This window comes from Pimephales promelas, chromosome 5, assembly GCF_988280905.1.
Source record: "Pimephales promelas chromosome 5, fPimPro1.hap1.1, whole genome shotgun sequence".
NCBI lineage: Eukaryota > Metazoa > Chordata > Actinopteri > Cypriniformes > Leuciscidae > Pimephales > Pimephales promelas.
Window position 1 is genome coordinate 33538313 of NC_142773.1, and position 19597 is coordinate 33557909.

The 19597-nt window shown below is 36.3% G+C and overlaps 1 protein-coding gene across 4 annotated transcripts; it reads right to left on the reverse strand.

The window, feature by feature from the left end:
- Window positions 1-4624: 4624 nt before the first annotated feature.
- On the reverse strand, window positions 4625-19524 carry rxrga (retinoid x receptor, gamma a). 4 transcript variants are annotated; one of them, XM_039677714.2, is made up of 10 exons: window positions 19367-19524; window positions 12995-13200; window positions 8746-8884; window positions 8462-8641; window positions 8196-8356; window positions 7046-7175; window positions 6821-6953; window positions 6564-6655; window positions 5192-5297; window positions 4625-5070 (listed from the first exon to the last, which is right to left on the reverse strand). In XM_039677714.2, exons 1-10 carry the CDS (start codon window positions 19395-19397, stop codon window positions 4923-4925), a joined length of 1326 nt encoding a protein of 441 aa, XP_039533648.1. In that variant the 5' UTR covers window positions 19398-19524; the 3' UTR covers window positions 4625-4922. The 4 variants fall into 4 exon arrangements, with proteins under 4 accessions (XP_039533648.1, XP_039533651.1, XP_039533649.1 ...); XM_039677717.2 differs by lacking the exon at window positions 19367-19524 and adding an exon at window positions 18996-19098; XM_039677715.2 differs by lacking the exon at window positions 19367-19524 and adding an exon at window positions 14579-14944.
- Between the last annotated feature and the right edge of the window lie 73 nt (window positions 19525-19597).

A 19597-nucleotide genomic window follows, 5' to 3' on the forward strand; every position in this document is an offset into this window, starting at 1 on the left:
ACTTATTTCAAAAACATTGAAAACATTTGAATGTTTCAACTTTTGACAGGCTAAGAAAGATGTGATATGATCACAAAAACATTCAACATTTTTATAGTTTTGCGCTGAAAAGCAGTGATTGAAGTCATCTTTGATTGAGCTACTTGATTGAAACTTTCTTTCAAGCATTAGTTAAGCAAAAAATTAACTGTTTTTAAGACAATTTAGCATGAAGAAATCATGTTTGAATGAGAAACAATGGTGTTAAATTAAAATGAATTGTTTAAATAAAGTGAACTGCATCAAAAATATTTTTTTTGAGTGTATGCGGAGAAAGACTTACCGAAAAGAAGCGTCTTTGTGAACTCACCTTGTTCTGTCCTTGGGCTCTTCTGTCTCTTTTATATTGTATGGCAGCTGGATTTCTCCAGTTGGCCAGAAACTTTAATTAACCACTGCAGCCCAATTAAAGCATGATGTACAGACTAGAGGATCAAACCTCCCACACACACACACACACACACATACGTTGTGTCTTCATGTTTTGTGAGGACCTTCCATAGACATAATGATTCTATCCCCTCACACTATCCATAACCTATACATCCATAAAAGCTTTCTGCATTTTTACATTTTCAAAAAAAAAAACTCACTATGATTTATAAGCTGTTTCTTATGGGGACCAAAAAATGTCCCCACAAAGGACAAGGATTTCAGAGACTGGCATCTTTGTGGGGACATTTTGTCCCCATAATGTAGGGTTTACCAGGAACATACTGTCTCTAGTACTGACAGAAGAGTTAGTGACCCTTGTTAAAATGTCCTTGGATATCAATGTTGCACAAATGGGATGAGCGGTTAATTAGCAATTTTATTTTTTATTATGGCTTTAAAATGTCAGTGTCGAGTGGTTCGGATACTAGATTTTAGTGCATAAATGTTCCTAAAGCGGTCAGCTTATGGGTCAAAATGAAACTTTTTAATCAAATTCAGAAACACCAAACCATGTCATTGCAGAGGTCCTGCACTTTTCCCAGACTTTCTTTAGTTGTCACAGATAGTGTTTGACCTTTCTAATGTGGTCATGAAAATTAAACTATGTAACTATCAACAAAAAGCATTTATATAAACATATTTCTCTTATTTCACTCTCATGAGTCACTCAATGTGGTCCAAAATTTGGTTTTATGTAGGAGGTCGAGGCCATTTGAGTTTTTGGTGATTGTTTGGGTGGTTGATAAGGTATGCAAGGTTGTTTCATAAGCCGAACTGAGAAGAATGGTGGCGTAATGACTTCTTAATACCCAAAATCAAACCAAATCCAACAATGTAGTCATTAAAAACATTTATTGTGCTATGTAATAAATGTTTCGGCTTTTCTCTCAGCTCCTGACGCAATAAAATGACCATGTGCTGCGAAGAAACTTAAGCGAGAGAGAGAGAAAACATCCTCTTTGAGGGAAGTGGTTTTTGTTCTGAAGTAATGTCTTTCAGATGTTAAAGCAGTGTACCACACCTCCAAACACACTGCAGTGATTATTTCAATCCCCTGGTTTGGTCATGTGCTTCAAAAAGTCAACATTGCCTCAGGGACGCCCACTATTCATGTCCCCAACAATCAAAGCCAATACAGTCAGACTCTGTTCAGACATTGTTGTTAATAGTCTGAACAAAGTTTGAGAAAATGAAAAAAAGCAAAACCAGCTTAGATCATGTTCTTAGTATGGGTTTCGTTTTTTTTTTTTTTTTTTTTTTTTAGAAAGAGACAATTTAAGGGCAGTTTAGACCACATTATTGAGTGTCACATCACAAAGTTCCTTTGTTGAGTTTCCCGCCACTCCTTTGTTTCGGTCACTATCACTGAGTTAATTTGTTTCAGCTGTGTTTGATTAATTATCTAGTTTCAGTTTGTTATTTAAACCCTGTGTTGCTTTCAGTTCTCTGTCTGTCTGTCCATAGTGTTTTATAAAGTTTTGAGTTTGTTTAAAGTGGTGTAAAGTATGATTTCACTTTTCTAACTTTAGTTTGTGTACAATGTTGCTGTTTGAGCAAAAACAACATTATCAAAGCTACAACACTTAAAGGGTTAGTTCACCCAAAAATGAAAATTAAGTCATTAATTACCAGTGTTGGGAGTAACGCATTACAAAAGTAATACATTACAGTAACATATTACTTTTTGCTGTAACGCAGTAGTGTAAGGCATTACTAATCAATTTTCAGTAATATTTTACTCGTTTCATGTTCAGTGAGGCTTGTATTACAGTTGTATTACAGTGTATTGTCTGCTTTTACTTCTTAAAGGCAACAGACTATGTGAACGTTTTAAAGCAGTCTTTTAGTGCCAGTTCAGAGCGGTCGCGTCTGTAACATTGTTTTTTCCTCATAAACGAACACAAAAACTGAAATAAAATGAATATTTTAAGTTCTATGGAGACTGGAGAGCCAACCCTTCCTCATCCGATTTGCGCAGTGTAATTAACAGAATTACAAAAAATATATTTTACCTCCTATTTTTTTTGTTACGCATGAATGTGTGTCTTTTCCCTAATATTAAAAATAAAACATAGACTGATATTTGTCTAATGTCTGGAGTCCTTTAAGGAAGTAGCCTATATACGTTTCAATACATGTATTTTCTGAGAATTTTTATTTCAAGTTTTGACTGCAAATGTCATGTCCATAAAGCTGGACTTCCCCAATTTTAAATAATTTATCCTCAACTAGTTTTGTGGTGTAGGTCTACGTATTTTATAATGTTAACTTCAAATAATACTAATAGCCTAATTAACGCTGGAGTTGGAAGAGGTGTGTCGCGATTCTGTAGGTTCGTGGATCTGAGTCGTGTGGCGAATCGCGATTTCGGTTTCATATTGCATATCGTTACAGCCCAAAAGTTAAGTTCTACTTAGTTATTTTGGTGAAAGTAACTCAAAAGTAATACATGAGTAATGTAACGCATTACAATTCTGGGACAGTAATATTGTAAGGTAATGAATTACTTTTAAATAACAGTAACAAGTAATACCCAATGTATTACAGTTTGGAAGTAACTTGCACAACACTGTTAATTACTCACCCCCATGCTGTACCAACCCCGTAAGACCTTCGTTCGTCTTCGGAACACAAATGAAGATATTTTTGATTAAATTTGAGAGCTGTATAACTACCACATTGGCTCCTAAGGGACTGCCTCTTGACGGCCCAGAAAGTCAATGAAGAAAATGTTTAAATATCCCAAGTGACTACCGTGGCTCAACTATATGTTTATCAAGCGACGCGAATACTTTTTGTGCGAAAAAACAAACAAAAATAACGAGTTTATTCGACTATTTCTTTTCTTCCTTGTAGGCCAGAACGAAAAAGTGAATTTTTTTTTAATTATTCAAAGTACAGTAAAAAACTGAAATATTGTGAAATATCATTACAATTTAAGTATTCATTTAAAAAAAAAAAATCTTACTGGGTCTAAACCTTTGTATATGCTGAATGTGTTAGAAATAGCTGTAAATAGACAAAATAGCCAGTATTAAATATGTTGGGTTTATAGTTATATATACTCTGTTATATCTGTAATGTTCCCGTATAATGGCAAGATAAAGAGCTTGGTTTAGCTAAAGTAATCTAGATATAGGGGTATAAAAGTGATATAATTTCAATGTTTCTCATTCGCTAATTGTGAACATACAGAGATGGATTGTGGATTAAATTCATATAACAAATGTTAGATTTGGTAGAATCTGTAAAAATGTATTTTTTTTATTTTATCCAGTGTTTATGCGTGTTATATCCACCGCCATTAATTTGCACCATTGATGTGAATGAGTAGGACATGTTACTGATGGCACTGAAACATACAATTTTGATGCAGCCATTTCACAGGTGAGACTAAATAGTTTGCTGTTTTGTTACATTTGTCTTATGTCTATGGTTATTCAAGAAATCACGTATTGTTATGGCATTGTTATCATGGACACATAAAGTGCATTTTCACTTCCATAAATACCATCAGTCTAGACACTCAAAAGGGACAGACATTTTACAAGTGCTTTTTAATTTTAGGAGAAGAAAGTAGTTTCCCAAGCAGTGAGTCACAAAATAATTGATTTAGAACAATCAGACAGACCCGAACAACACTATGACACCTCACTTATATAAAGTTACAGCACTGGGGCTCATTTTATAATTAAATGAATGTTTTTTTTTTTACTTGGAATGTAACATTGTCTCATTAAATTCATATTATAGTTGGTTTAGTAAAGAGTTTTAATCACTAAATGAATATTTTTATAATTAGAATTAGTTATAAATTAAAAATATAAGTATATAAAATATAAATATAATTTCACAGACAAGGCTTAGATTAAGCCAGGAGGCTTTAGTTTTAAGTTTTAATTTGGACATTTAAGTAGCTTTTATAAACATGCCTTAGAAAAAACATTACTGATGTTCATCTTGAGAGAAAACAATAGCAGTGACATATTTTAACACCAAAGACCTAAGTAACATGATTCATAAAACAAGAAAACTGGTTGTGAATGTGTTTCTGAGACAGAGGAAGGAGCTTGTTTGTTAAAGGTTAAAGGTGGAAATATGCATCACATTTCATCCACTGAAGATTATTTTCAAATGAGGCAAGAACAAAACATTTTAAAAGACTTTTTTTATTTTCTCATAATTCTAAACTCATTGCTGGTGACTGTTTATACAGTGTTGCTTTGAATTAAATATTTTCACATTTAGTTGTTGCAGCTATCACAGTTGGTAAAATCTATGTACAAAATAAAGGTTTACAGTACTCTTACATTTGACAGTGTCTCTTTCTTTAAAAATACCAATACAAATCTTTTGTGTTTGTTTTTTTCTTCACATTGTGCAACTTCTTTTTGTTAAAATGGGGTTAAGTGTGCGCTGGGGGATATTTACATGAAGCAAGACTTTTGTCATGTGATTTGATGCGGTGCTTCCAACATCTCCATGAGGAAAGTGTCTATAGGTGTGTCTCCGATGAGTTTGAAGAAGAACAGGTGCTCCAGGCACTTCAGTCCTATGGAGCGCAGAGCGGGCAGACGCAGGAGCAGCTTGGCAAACCTGAAAAGAGAAAAAAACACTATGTATTAACACGAATAAGAGCCAAAGTCTGTCTTAAAATACAGAAGTACAGCAGTGCTGTTGCATCAATAATATATCAAGGTGGCAGTGCAGGGACTACCTGCCGGGCTGATCGGGGTAATTGTGTTTGGTATAGGCCTCCAGTGAGGCGTACACCTTTTCCCGTAATGCCTCGACCTCTGATGGGTTTGACAATCCTTTCGCATCTATAAATGGGACAGTTGCATAAAACATAAGAACACATGCATTTCATCATCCTGACTTAAAACTGAATGTTGCTGCCTGAACAAGAAATTTCTTTATTCAATCATTCTACACTTTTAGAGAAAAAGGGTAGCGCTTTATTTTACAGTCCTGTTTCGCATGTATGTACATACTATGTACTTATTATAGAAATTATAATAACTGGCTTGAACCTACCCCTAAACCTAACCTTAACCCAAGTAGTTACCCTATAATATCAGTACTTTCTTCTTGGGTAAGTAAGTACACGTACTGTTAAATAAAGTGTAACCAAAAAGAAGTGTTAGGGGTACAACAGCTTGTCCCCAAAAAATGTCTAACAAAGGTACTAACATTTACACTTTAGAGGGGAGAAATGGTAGAAAAAAAAAATACTGCCCCATTGACAAGCTGTTGTAAAAGCACTAAATCATCAAACAGTAACCTTAGTGACCAAAATATGATTATGGTAAATGGACTGCGTTTATGGTAAATGTTGGTTGTTCTCAAAAATATGATTATATTATGCTAATAAAATATAAGAATATATTAATCAATAATATTAATATAATATATTAATATATATTAATATAATATATATATTAATATATTTTGGTAACACTTTATAAGGTTTGTTAACATTAATTAACTACATAACATTAAATAACATTGAACAATACTTCTACAGCATTTATTAATCTTTGTTAATGGCAATTTAAACATTTACTACTACATTTAAAAAAACATATTTGTTAACATTAGTTAATGCACTGAAACTAAATAACTAAATATATTGCTTTATACTAAATATATTGCTTTTCATGTTAGCTAACATATTAACTAATGTTAATAAACTAGACCTTATTACCATCATTTCTGATAAAATATATTCTCATAAACTATATTGGAACATTTATTTGTATTTGTATCCATCTTTTTTCAACGCCCCATGACGCTTTACACGAACTATGGGAGTAAAATCTGTTAAACGGTAAACATATAGCGAAATTAACGCAAAAAGCATTTTCACAAGTTAACTTTACACAGTTTTTCACAATTGTAAGAGCAAAATTTTATTCTGTTTACATCATTTAATCACTGTTTTCCTTTTTATCCATGTAAAGTTGCTTTGAAACAATGTATACATGCTGTATAAATAAAGGTGACTTGACTTTAGGCAGATCTGTCTGTCTGAAATTGTCTGGGCCTTGTGTGTTTCTGTGAATTGAAGGCTCGGGACAGGTCTTTACCTGGGTTAAAGAGGACGATAGCTCTTAGACAGCCCAGCTCTGTCTTGTCCATCTGCATGTCCTTCATCTTAGACACCAGTTCTGTTAATACCCTGTAAACATTATTATGTATTTAGATAAGCATATTGGATATACAAGGATTGAATAATATAAAGAAATATCAAATCTAAGTGATGATAAAAATAGTGGAAAATGTCATATGGAAGTCATATGGAATGTCATTTTTTAGGTGTGGTGATTCTGTGTTGCGACCTGACCTGTCAAATATCGAGCCCACCCCGGCGCTGTGAGCACTGCTGCGGTGGACATGTAGGCCGGTGGCCAGAAGGATCCCGTCTTTAACCGTCACTGAACGGTGTGAGAATGAAGCGATGAGCAGCTCGTTCCAACCTAAACACAAACACACACACACACACACACACACTGAGAGCGTGTGGTACATTCTACAGACACATTTAACATCTGAATAAAGGGATACTGACCTGCTCGAAGCAGGATGACCTGGTCATCCAGAGGGAGGTCAGAGAAGTGCGGGATTCTTTTAGCCCACTCAACAAGAGTGAAGAGCTGCTTGTCTGCGGCCTGGCAGATGTTGGTCACTGGGTCATTTGTCTGAGAATCAGAGACAGAAATACGTATGGATTAAAGAATTGATCATATGAAAGAAAAATACGATTAAAATTGATAAAGACCCTAATCTTGCACAGAAAAATATCTTGTTACCCCATCCTTAAAACAAGATGCATAGTGAATAATAGTGAAAAAAAACAAAAACGAAACTAACATGAAATATATTATATAATATATAATAGCAAAAGATAAGATCAATTAAAATACAATATAATAAGAAAAATAATACTTTTTTTCCAAGATATATTTTTTGCAAAAGAAAAGGTCTTTTCTACACATTTTTGTTTCTGAAATTGATCTTGTTTTAAGGATTTCTAGATATTTTTTCCTGGAAAAACAAGATAAAAAATAGGTCTGCGATTAAAGGTCAGAAAGTTTAAAAAATATATACATTTAGCATCACTTTCATGGTTAATGTGACACTTTATAAGTGAGCTATTATTTATCTTGGCTGGATGAGTAATCATAATAGATATCTGTTTGAAAAAGTTATTTTTTTCGTTTTATTGACAAAATAAATTGATCAAACGTGACTGTAAAGACATTTATAATGTTAGGAGAGACATCTATTTAAAATTAATGCTGTTCTTTTGAACGTTCTATTCATCAAAATAATGTATCAGTTTCAAAAAAAGACATAAAATTTAAGCAGCACAACTTTTTTCAACACTGATAATATTAAGAAACGTTTCTTGAGCAGCAAATCAGCATATTATAATGATTTCTGAAGGATCATGTGACACTGTAATGATGCTGAAAATTCAGCTTTACCATCACATGATTTAATTCCATTCTAAAACATATTAAAATAGAAAACACTTATTTAAACTGATATAATATTTCATAATATTACTGTGTATGTTATATAAATGCAGCCTTGGTGAGCATAAGAGACTCGAACAGTATTGCACCTTTCAAAGCTTTTTATAATATCTTTAATATTTATAAGAATTCCACAGGGACATCATATTGCTTTCTAAAAGACTTCATGAGGTGTCTGACCGAGTTGCCCGTGCTGGACTCCATGTAAGCGTCGGTCTTGGGTTCCACTGCAAGCTCAGCGTCCAGAATCTTCTCCACTGGCATTTCCTCATTAAAGCTGCAACTGGACTCCACCTCATTATCACTCTTTTCCCGACCTCGCTGTCTCTCTTCTTGCACCGCTTTACACACAAAAAAAACTTCATAATAAACAATAATCGCATAACACACAAGCAAATGACCTGCACAAATCATTGATGAAGGTCTCTTTCATTTGTGTCACTCACCTTCTCTCTTCATGCCCATGGCCAGACACTTCTGATAGCGGCAGTACTGGCAGCGGTTCCGCTGGCGCTTGTCTATCAGACACTCCTTAATTTCTCGACACGTGTATGTGAGGTCTTTCCGGATGGTTCTCTTGAAGAAGCCCTTGCACCCCTCACAGCTGTAAACACCATAATGTTTCCCTGTAGGTAGAGAAATGTATCTGTCAATAAACACATCCAATTTCAGTCAAAGAGAATATCAGCATGGCTAAAAAGGCACTAGTGTGCAGTGTGAGGGTCATTACCTGAAGATCGGTCTCCACAGATGGCACATATGTGTTTGGAGAGGGACCCCGGGCTGCCGCAGGAGTAACTGCCCAGTCCCGCCAGTCCTGGAGGAGGTTTAATGTCTTCTGAGCTGCTAACACTGTTCAGAGAGTTCATCTGTAAGGAAAGACAGATAAACAAACAATCGAGTGTGCTTGTGTTTGTGTGTGTGGTTTCCCACTCCTCTTTGAATCACGTGATTGGCTGAATGGGAATGTTCATTTTACACCTTTTGCATTCACTCTCTGTGGCTTTGAGTCTTATTAGACATGATCGAAATGTGAAATATTGCAACAATGGAATAGAGTGCTTCAGAGTGTTTTAGAGTGCTTCAGCTAAATGTTGTAAATAAAAGTAATTAATTGCAATCAAATTTGGGCTAAGTGTAAAATGAACTTTGTCTTCACCAGTAGAGGGCAGCAAAGACTTAGCATGGCAAGTTTTATGAGCGAAACAAGATGATGGTCAAGATCAGATCAGAGGGCTGTTATAGAATTAAACACGCATGCCCAGAGAGAGATAGAAAGGTCAAGGAATGGAAATTGAAAACAAACCAACTAAACCCCAATGGGTTAATAGACCAATAATAGCTTAAAAAGTGGATCATGAACTACCATGTCAGGATATGCATGTTTAATGAAACTTTGAAAGAGCTGTACAATTGTTAATGCATATTTCATAAAATGTTGTCTTTCCCCAAACTCAACAATGCACTAGTCTCAAACTACAAGCAGTAAAGCAATAATAAACCAACTCCTGCTGCACAAATGCTGTTTAATTCATGTATTTTTGACAATTCGACTTTATTGAATTTACTTGATAGCTCCATACCAGAATAGTGTCTGACCTGAATATGAGCTTGTTTACCCTTGTGAAAAAGAAGTGTGCGGAAGTATATCTAAAATAACTGTACTTGGAGATACAGTAATATTGTTTCTTAAAACTCACACTTTGCAATGATGTCAAATTAAACATTTTATTTTAAAGTACATGGTAAATCAATGTTTTAATACTCTTTTGAAGAACACTTATTTTGACGTGTTGACTAAAGCACATGTAAAGTACTTGATTATAATTTGAACTGTTGTGTGTTATTTGATTGAAGTTAATATATTTTAAATCTATTAAATCCCAACCTCATCATTACAAGCGTGTAAATATATTTAAATACAATAAATACTTGTCAGTATATTCGGCTGAAGACTCCGGCAGACTCCGGTAGTATATTCGACAGTAAAAAAAACAAAACAACAACAACAACAAAAAACAATAGGCTTTTTATGATCTTAACCACAAATTATTGGTCAGAAAAGAGTTAAATTTAAGCAAATGCACTCTTGCTGTCTCAGATAAACATCAAATGACAGAATGACGTTTTTGGCAGAATATGGGAAGTTGTGTGTGGAGTGATGAATCACAATTAAATGATGCTCCAGAAAATCTACTGAGAAATATAATAATAAATGCATCTCTGCTACAGTGAGGAAGAGTGTCATTGTGTGGGAAGCCTTTTTAGTGGGTATTGGTGAGCTACTTAACTGTGAAATGTCATTTGCTCTGGAGTACAGGAGAGCATTTCAGAATTGCTTGCACTCATGCATTCACACTCACACAAACATGTTTATTTTTGAGAGCGCTATCCTGACACGGTGAGCCATTCAGCGAGGCAGAAAGACGCCGGGAAAGTGATGCACAGCAGCCACCAGCACATTCACTCTCTTTAATCTGCTGCCTATAGCCCATATATTATTCAGAGCTCTTGGCCCTCGCTCACGAGAAGCATTCCTCTACTCTCAGGCAAGACATTCACACATGACACTATTTACAGCTAATAGAATGGCAGGTTTCCACAGCTTTCTTGAAGTGTTGCATATTGCGCCCACTGTAGCGCAGCCTCAATGTAATGATATCTCTCTCCATGTGAGCCAAGGTTATACTAGGGCTGTCCGTCACGCTACATTAGCTCTTTTTAGGCTAGACTAAACTGAATGGGCTGTTCTCCCTCGGGCTGGAGGGAGGCCCTGCAGAGGAAAGGAGAGATGCATTAAAAGAGCATTCTGCATTTGCCTCGCTGTCTCTTGCAGTGAAAGTTTCTCTGATCAGAAGCTTGGATGTTCCGCTAACTCTTCCATGAAACAGCACAAATTATCCGAGGCAAAGAAAAGAGGTTGTGCTCTTTTAGAGAGGATATCGTGGAGAATTTGCAATAGTATGCTGCTATAGTACATGAATCACTAAATGTCATGTTTGTCATTTCTGATGTTAAAAGCTGACTTTATGCTCCATGATATAAACATTACAATCTTTCATAGACTAGTGTTTCTCAACCTTTTTGACTCCAAGGCGCTCAACTGTCCACAACAATATTCAAAGGCTCCCTGGTCCTAGTTTTTCTTTCTTTCTCAACGTCTTATAAGGAGAACACCTTTCTGTAAATTTAAAAAGTAACTACAACAAGAATAATTATTTAAACCTCAAAGCGTATTCACTTTATGGCTCTTAATCCTGTAATTGTGGACAAATATGGGCACAGAGGATTCAGGTGTGATCCTAATTTTTATTTATTATAAATGTTATATCACTGTCTTCGATAAAGTTTTGTCTAGCCATTTATGGTGTTTTTTTTTTATTTTGGGGGTATTTTTGAATTTATTTACTTCAAAAAGTACCATATTTTCTATGTAAATTATGCTTATTTTTATGTTTTATTTTTTACATTTTTTAACTACATTAAAATATCATTCCAATAAGTTCTTAGAGCTAAAACCTAAAGATGAAGTGACTTTGCTGTCACCTGGTGTCTTATAGCTCAGAATGCTCTAAATTACAGTTTTTCCCATTCATTTCTATGGGTGCCCATTTTTGACCCAAATACAAGATTAAGGAGTTTTTTTTTTCTTCACCCACTTAACATTGTAGAATTGAGTCAAAAAAATAAATAAATTGTGTGTGTTCAGGAGGCAAACTTAGGAAAAGTAGCCAAGTCTTGTACCGCTCAGATCAAGGGAAGTATTTTTAAAAAAAAATAAATCATAACTATTTTGCCCACATTTGTCCAGAATACAGTTTTAGGGTTAAAAATTAAAATATTAAATTTCAGGATTCCAAAAGTTTTAGTAGCTGAATGTTCTTCAGTGTTCCCAATGTTTTTAACCAATGAATTTACATGACGTGCTCATGATTTACTAGCTTGCCATAACTAGTAAAATATTCATAATAAAAATGCCCATCGAGTTTTAAGATTTTATCCATTTAAATGACCTTTCTAGGTTTCACTTTTAAAATTAGGCTACCTTTCAGTTTTTTCTAGACAGTGGTAACCGATTTATTAGTTTTGTCTCATTTTAAAGGTGCAGAAAGTGATTTCTGAGAATCATTGCTGAATACTGTTGATTTAAGAAATCAACCCCAAAAAACACAGCCCTCTCTTCATTGCTCCACCCCCCAAAATACACGCAATGCGTGAGTGGATGTCTCTTTAGAAGCGAAGCAGAAGCGAAGCATAATAAAGCTTTGTACCCAGGGGGTAAAAGGGGGTTTATCAGACATGAGCTGCTGTAAAAGGTTGTCATATAAAAATGAAATCTATGATGTCTGAAGATCACAACCTGGGTGGACAACTCGGTCAACAAGCTGCTAGAAACTTGTAATTAGGGTCAAAACAATGCTACCTCAAATTCTGCTTTAACTTTCTCCTTTAACTGAGCACACCTTTCAACAGAGTGGAAGATCATCTGATGCCTTGATTGTACATGTAATTACAATGTAAGGGTTAACCCTTGTGCATTTTTCAAATTCACTATACCCTTTCGTTATGTTCGTGGCAGAAAACAGCCACTATTTTAAACTGCTGTAAAAATGTACCAGATAAATTTTTCAAATTTCACAAATTTTTCATGTACGCACTGATCAAAGCTACTAAATGTTTTAAAAAATTTTGAATTTATTTACTTCAAAAAGTACCATATTTTCTATGTAAATATGCTTATTTTTATGTTTTGGATTGTGTCCAATGTTAGGATTTGAATTCTTTAAATGCCAAAATCATAAATGATTTGGGGGAAAAAACACACAAAATGACTTATTTTCAATATAAAATGTGATTGCGGACTGTGGATTATTTTTTTCTCCCTTTTATCACAGTCTTGGACATCAAAGATAGTTGCTTCCACAACTCCCTGGCTGAGAACCACTGTCATAGACACTGTCTTTCTCTGGACTGTATACCTGTGGACTGTTGAGTGCTCCATAACCCATGCTGGAGGTGGTGGGCATGGACGCCGAAGGCGAACCCAGGGAGGAGGAAGTGATGACTGAGTATGGCGACCCTAGACCGTTGATGATGGAGGGGTGATGGTGGGACACCATAGAGCTGAGAGGAGGCTGGGACGGAGGAGAGCTCAGATGACCATGTGTTACCTGCAAAGAAGAACCTGAGAACAGACAAAGGTGATTAGTCTCCAGCAAACAGGAAACATTCTCAGAACTTTGACTAACAATGTTGGAAGGTTCTTTCGAAGTTATGCATTCATTCTTCCAGTAACGTTAATAGAATATGTGATTATATTCTTCTGCAAGAAAGATATTCATACTTGAGGGTGACTAAATGATGATAGAGTAATTTTTGGGTTTCTGTTATTGGGAACTGTTCCTTTAATGTTCATAGAAACAAGAAAAAACTGTTTTTAAAACATTTAATAAACTGGAAATGTTTCACATTCAGATAACATTCAGAAATAACACTTTAATTTCTTAATGGGAACATTAGCAAAACATTCTTAGAATATATTTTTATTAGCTAGTTCTGTGTCCGCCATCAACAGTAAATAGAACTGAAAATTTATGTAACGTTTTTTCATCATTATTATGTTAGAAAACATATATTTTTTAACCATTAATATTAAAAATATAAAATATTAAACTAAAATAATGAATTAACAATGATTAATAATGTGAATAATAATTACTAACCATGAAAAAGCTTTGAATACATGGCTGACCTGTTCATATTTCCCTGTTTTCTCTATTCATCCACTATATAAATGCAGAAGATGTTTTATGACAGTTTGACATTTTCATGCTAGAAATGCTGTGAGACATCTGGGGGCCGTGTCAGTGATGGGGTAATGGTTGGTGGCATTTGCACAGTATAGGGGTCAAAAAAGTGACTAGCAATGACTGCGAGCACTCATGGATCATCACACATCAAATTTCAGACACATCAAATTTCAAATCACTCACTCTTTGGTGCAAAATGTACACATATTCATTATTTATTCATTATATAAATTAATTGTCAGTAAATTAACCAACGACAGGCCAAAATCAGCCAGATAATTAATCAGCTAATGTTTGGAGATTAACATTACAGTATGTCAATATCTAGAATTTTGAGTAAATATTGTGTAAAATAGGAGTCTACATCTCATTTGACATAATTGAATCGTAAAATGTATACTGTGTTTATGGGCATTATATCATCTCTCTGGATGTCGACATTGGTCACTGAAAAACCTGATTGGTCGACTAATAGAGTTACACTCACCTTTTTTAGAGAGATTAAATAGTTTGAACCCATAAGCAAAGTTTATTTTAAGATAAGTTAAATACCTTAAAATTGAAACTTCTGTTTAAATAATAACACCAAAAAACAAGGGCTTTAAAATCATAAAGAGTCTATCATGCAATATGGAGACTGGATGCAAACCCTCACCAAACCTTCACAACACACATGCTGTATGTTAAATCAACCACATGCACAAACTTAATTCAAAGGCAGTCAAATCATTCCAGCAAGGTATTTTCACTCACTCTCACTGTATTTTAAAGGCATGGATAGATCGGCTGTTTTCCAAGTGTATCTTTGTTGTGATGCCTACTGCTGCTCACACAGAAATGTCTCGGCCACCGTGACATGCCCTGAATGGAAAAGCTATCCTCAGCACCCACAAGCCTGTTACTCAAGTCTCCGTCTCCTGGCTAGATTCTGGTGGTATTAATGACTTTTAAATGTCACATTCTGATCTGAAGGAACAGCTACCCTTGGAATGACTGGGTGTGCATATGTTCAAAGGGCACATACAAGTTCCCTTTCGTTGTCACTCCGAGTTCTGTCGGATGATGATGAATGGGGTTTCGCCTAGAAAGCGTATCAACTTGAGGGGGCCCTATCTTGCACCTGGCGCAAATAACTTTGTACACTGACGCATGTATCATTCCTATTTTGCACCCGTGCAAAGCGGGCTTTTGCCTCAACAGACGCACGTCGGTAAACTAGGAAATGAACTTGCGCTCCCTGGGCGGGTCGGCAAAAAAAGGAGGCATGTTTCGGCGCAAACATTCCCTAGTGCTATTTTGCAGTTCTACAAAACAATTCCAATTCAATTGGTGTCTGATTGGTGCTTGGGCCCAAAAAATCAAAGATCAGGGAGGACGAGGAGCAGGTCATTCTGGTTGCGCCACACTAGTCTCACGACAGGGATCTCGGATTTACTCAGGGCACTGGAAGACAGAACTCGGAGTGACAACGAAAGGGAACGTCTCGGTTACGTATGTAACCCTCGTTTCCTGAGTAGGGAATGGAGAAGATCCATCTTCCTGCCACCTCCGCTGTACCGCAGGGATCGACTGAGCTCAGTCTTAGCTCCTCAGCGAAGAAACATATCTGCATATTGCCCGCGTTCTCCTTTTATAGAGTTGCGCCATGCAAATTCCTTTCTTTGCCATTGGCGCGAAGTTGATAGGCTTTCTAAGTGAAACCCCATTCGTCGCCATCTGACGGAACGTCTCCGTTCCCTACTCAGGGAACGAGGGTTACATACGTAACCGAGACGTTTCTTTCACTCTTGCTGGAGACCAGATGAAACATGATATTAAAACAGATTCCACTGTAAAACATATTTAGAGCCAGATTTAAAAAAAGGAAACCGGAAGTAGATACTCAAACACACAAGTTCAGCAGGTCAGCAGAGTTCGTGTCACTGTTCTGTGTCACTGTAATCAGAGCGTAGATTAGCCATTACTGTGTTTTTAGCCTCAGACAACTGCTAGAAAGCAGGAGAGGGTTAGGGTTAGAATGATTTCATGAGGGATGCGTCTGGACACCCCGGTGTTTTCCTCCTTCGGGTCATATGTGTATTCTGTAAGTCTCTAAACCCCCCCACCCTCTACCCCTCTCGGGTTGGCATTAAATGCATATTTCTCTGGAGTAGACTGGAGTAATGGATGCTGGAGTAATGGATGCTGAACATTCAGCTTTGCCATCAAACAATAATTTACATTTTTAAATATATTAAAAGAATATGATATATTTTAAGAGACAATATTTTCGATCAAATAAATGCAGCCATGGTTTCGTTCAAAAAATCTTATTAACCCCATACGGAGTACAATTCTCCAATGAAATCCTAGCATCCATATGGTCCAGGATCCTAAGAAGTGATCATGTGTTGTTGATTTTTCACCAAATCTCTGTGACAAAATGATAAGCAACAATTAGCTTTCTAGTTGAGAAGATTATGAAAGATCAATACCGACACTCATTCTTTCAAACATTTAATAAGCTTGCTTTTGCAAAGCAGAACACCATATGGCCACCATATATATTGTATATATATATATAGTATAAGGATGCAAAATATAAAACAGAATTCAATGAACAAGTTTTTTTTTTTATTATTATTATAACCTGAGATGACCCAGTTTAATTGTATAGTATTTTAACAATGCTATTAACACAGAAACAAAGATGTCTAGCTTGGAAAAATAAAAAAGAAGAAACCTTGACTCTATAAAAGAGAACATTGTGTTTTCTAAGCGTTTAGTAAGACCTTGTAAGAACATCTTTGTTATTTGATTGTACTTGCTTTGTACATATTGCAAGACTGGCACTGGTTTTCAAACAGAGAACACCATGCCATCATGCAAATGTGGACAACTTTTCCCAACCCAATCTATTGAGAAAATGTGAGGTGGGGATTTTGTATGAATTCATATAATGTGATTCGTAAAATGTGGAAACGTAAAAAAAGGGGGTAGGTGAAGGATGAAGTCCACCCCAAACCTAATAACTGTCAATCGGGTGTGAGCAGAAATGAGGTTGTACGAATTCATTCAAATTAGCCACCAATTTGTCAAAGCGTAAAATAGTTACAAATCGCCATGAGAGTGTTGACTTTTTCTGTTTTGCCATCGCCATGACCTACTCTGCAAATTTGACAACCTGCAGTTATCTTTCAGGAACATATACATGCTGGATCCCTAAAGTATCCATGAATAAGGGGGTGAGGCTGGATGGAAGAATTCCCCTGGGGATGTGTGACGGACTGATGCTGGATTACTCAGATTAAAGAGATTATCATCCTGTGGCTCACAAGGGAACTGGTTTATTGATGCAAGCCCAAAATCTGATAATAAGGTTTAGTTCTAAATGTCAGGGAAGGAATGTGTGCTGGTGTAGCTTTGTGGTAGTGTGTTTAATAAAACTATTTGATAGGCAGTCTATCAATCACTGTTTCAAAGACAAACATTTTCAAATTCTTGAAGTCGGCATGAGAAAAAAAAGTTCTTCCCTACTGTGGCGTATATCAAAGTGAAATGGATTCTCGAGTCAAACAAGAAAAACGTGGGGCGGGATTTGCTTTTAATTCAATATGATATATCACAGAAAGCGATGCAGATGAGTAAGTAAAGAAGCTACTGAATTAGATTTCTATCTAGGAATTGACCTTGGAATATGTGTGACAAAACCAAGAGCAATCTGGAACATGTTTTTTTCTCTGAGACTGTCCTTGGGAGAGACTGTCATAACTAGGGCAGAAAATTTGCCAATTAGATTAGCAAGCTGAATAACAGCCCAGTTGAAGGTACTCACTATTGGTGGTGGGGGCTTTTTCAACTGAATGTTATCTAATGGATCAGGCATTGTGTTCCAGTGTTTTTGTGTTGGTCTAGAATAGCTACAATCTACATTTAATGCAAGCAAATGTACACAGAGCCTGATCCCAACAGATTTGGTAAACAGTGTCATATGATTGTAGTAAAATTCTATAAAATGTTGAATCATCAACAGCAAGCATCCACAGATGAGAGGTCAGTCTTAGCAATAGTTGCCAGGTTACTTTTTAGAACATGAGAAGGGCAACACTTGCTATCAGTTGCAACAGTGAAGGTAGGAATAGGATATGGCGGTCTTTATCAAACACAAGGAAGAAAAGGGTCTTTAAACACCCAAGACACAACACTGGCCTTGTACGTGTTCATCATGCCCTCTATTCACTGTTTACTGGAACATGAGCAAAACACACGACTACAACACTGCTGAAGGGCCGGCCAAGGCCTCTCTCTTTCAAAATACACAAAGTCATGAATCATCAGATGCATATGATTTATCCAATCCATGCCGTGTGCGTGCGAAAATTCTCCGTGCGTGAAATGACACGAGCGTAATATTACGCAGCTCGAGGCAGCGACTGACATTCTAAAAGAGCGCGCAACTCATCGAGAGCCTGGGAAAATCTTAAAATAGACTTCATAGTCCACAGTTTGCCTCCGAATAACAACGGTCTCCGGGGTGAGATTAATAAACACAACAAGGAGGGTGTTAATGAAGGCATATAATATCTCCAGGCTGGATGTGCTGTGACAAGCAGTTCGGGCCCTTTGTGAGAAATGTCCACACACTTTCACCCCAGAGACCTGAATGATTGACTGTACAGGTGATAAATAATATTTCAGCAGTTTAATTCACACTAATGAGATGAGAATTCAATTCACACAAATGAGTTAGCCAGTCATTCACTAGCTGAGAGCAGCCTATAGCTAAAAAACATTCTCAGGAGGATTTGCTAGCTAAAATAAACAAATCATTCGTGGTGGTTAAAACGTCATCTTAGTCATTTAAATGATAATAAATAAAGAAAATGTTAATAATGTCACACAATAATGATTTTCATTCACAACTCGATACTGCACATGTTAGATTGTGAAGTCTTTACGATGAAAAACATCGATTTCATCACTTCATGACACAACCCGAGCGTGTGAAGTGACGTAGAGATTCGTTCTGCATGAGATGAGGAAAAATTGATGTTTTCCACATAGTTGATTTTCTGAATTCTGATATTCTATAGGTTACCCGTGAATGGTTGATCCTATCTGGGTATTTTTTTAGCCTACACCTTCTAAGATTCAAACTGTTGCTAAATTAATAAATAAACAAATAACTCACGACACACTGCTGCCCAGATACCAACTGAGAGCCATTAATAACCACCCGACAGCAAACAGTTTAACAAGAGGCACTCTGGAAAGCTATAAATTACATAACCGCAATTAAAGTGCCAACCCCTGACCCTGACTGAGAGGCACAATCTTTATCACCTGATTTTAACATTGGCACTGGTTCCAAGTCAATACACATGACACGACTGCGCCGATAACTCACGCACGTACAATTTATGAGCATATCAAAGTCCGTCTGAAGAATCCGTACTTCAGATAACATACGGCACGGGGGGGACACTGAAACACAGAGGCTTGAAAAGAAAACAGAATAGACTTCCGGGAATAAAATAAGACATAAAACTACAAAGCACTTACTAAGATGCAGATATGTGTCGTTATTATCCATGTTTTGGCGAGTATGAAAGAACTGTCCAGTTTTCCCGTAAAGTGTCTTGTTTTGCCGTTGTGGACGGCAGCATCTCCCCGCCGCTGTCCGCGATCTGACTGAGGATTCGCTGCGCACACTTGGGGCCCCACCGAGGGGGTGGCGAAGCCAATACCTCTCCCAATGACAGCCTACTCAAACTGTGCAATTCACAACATGAA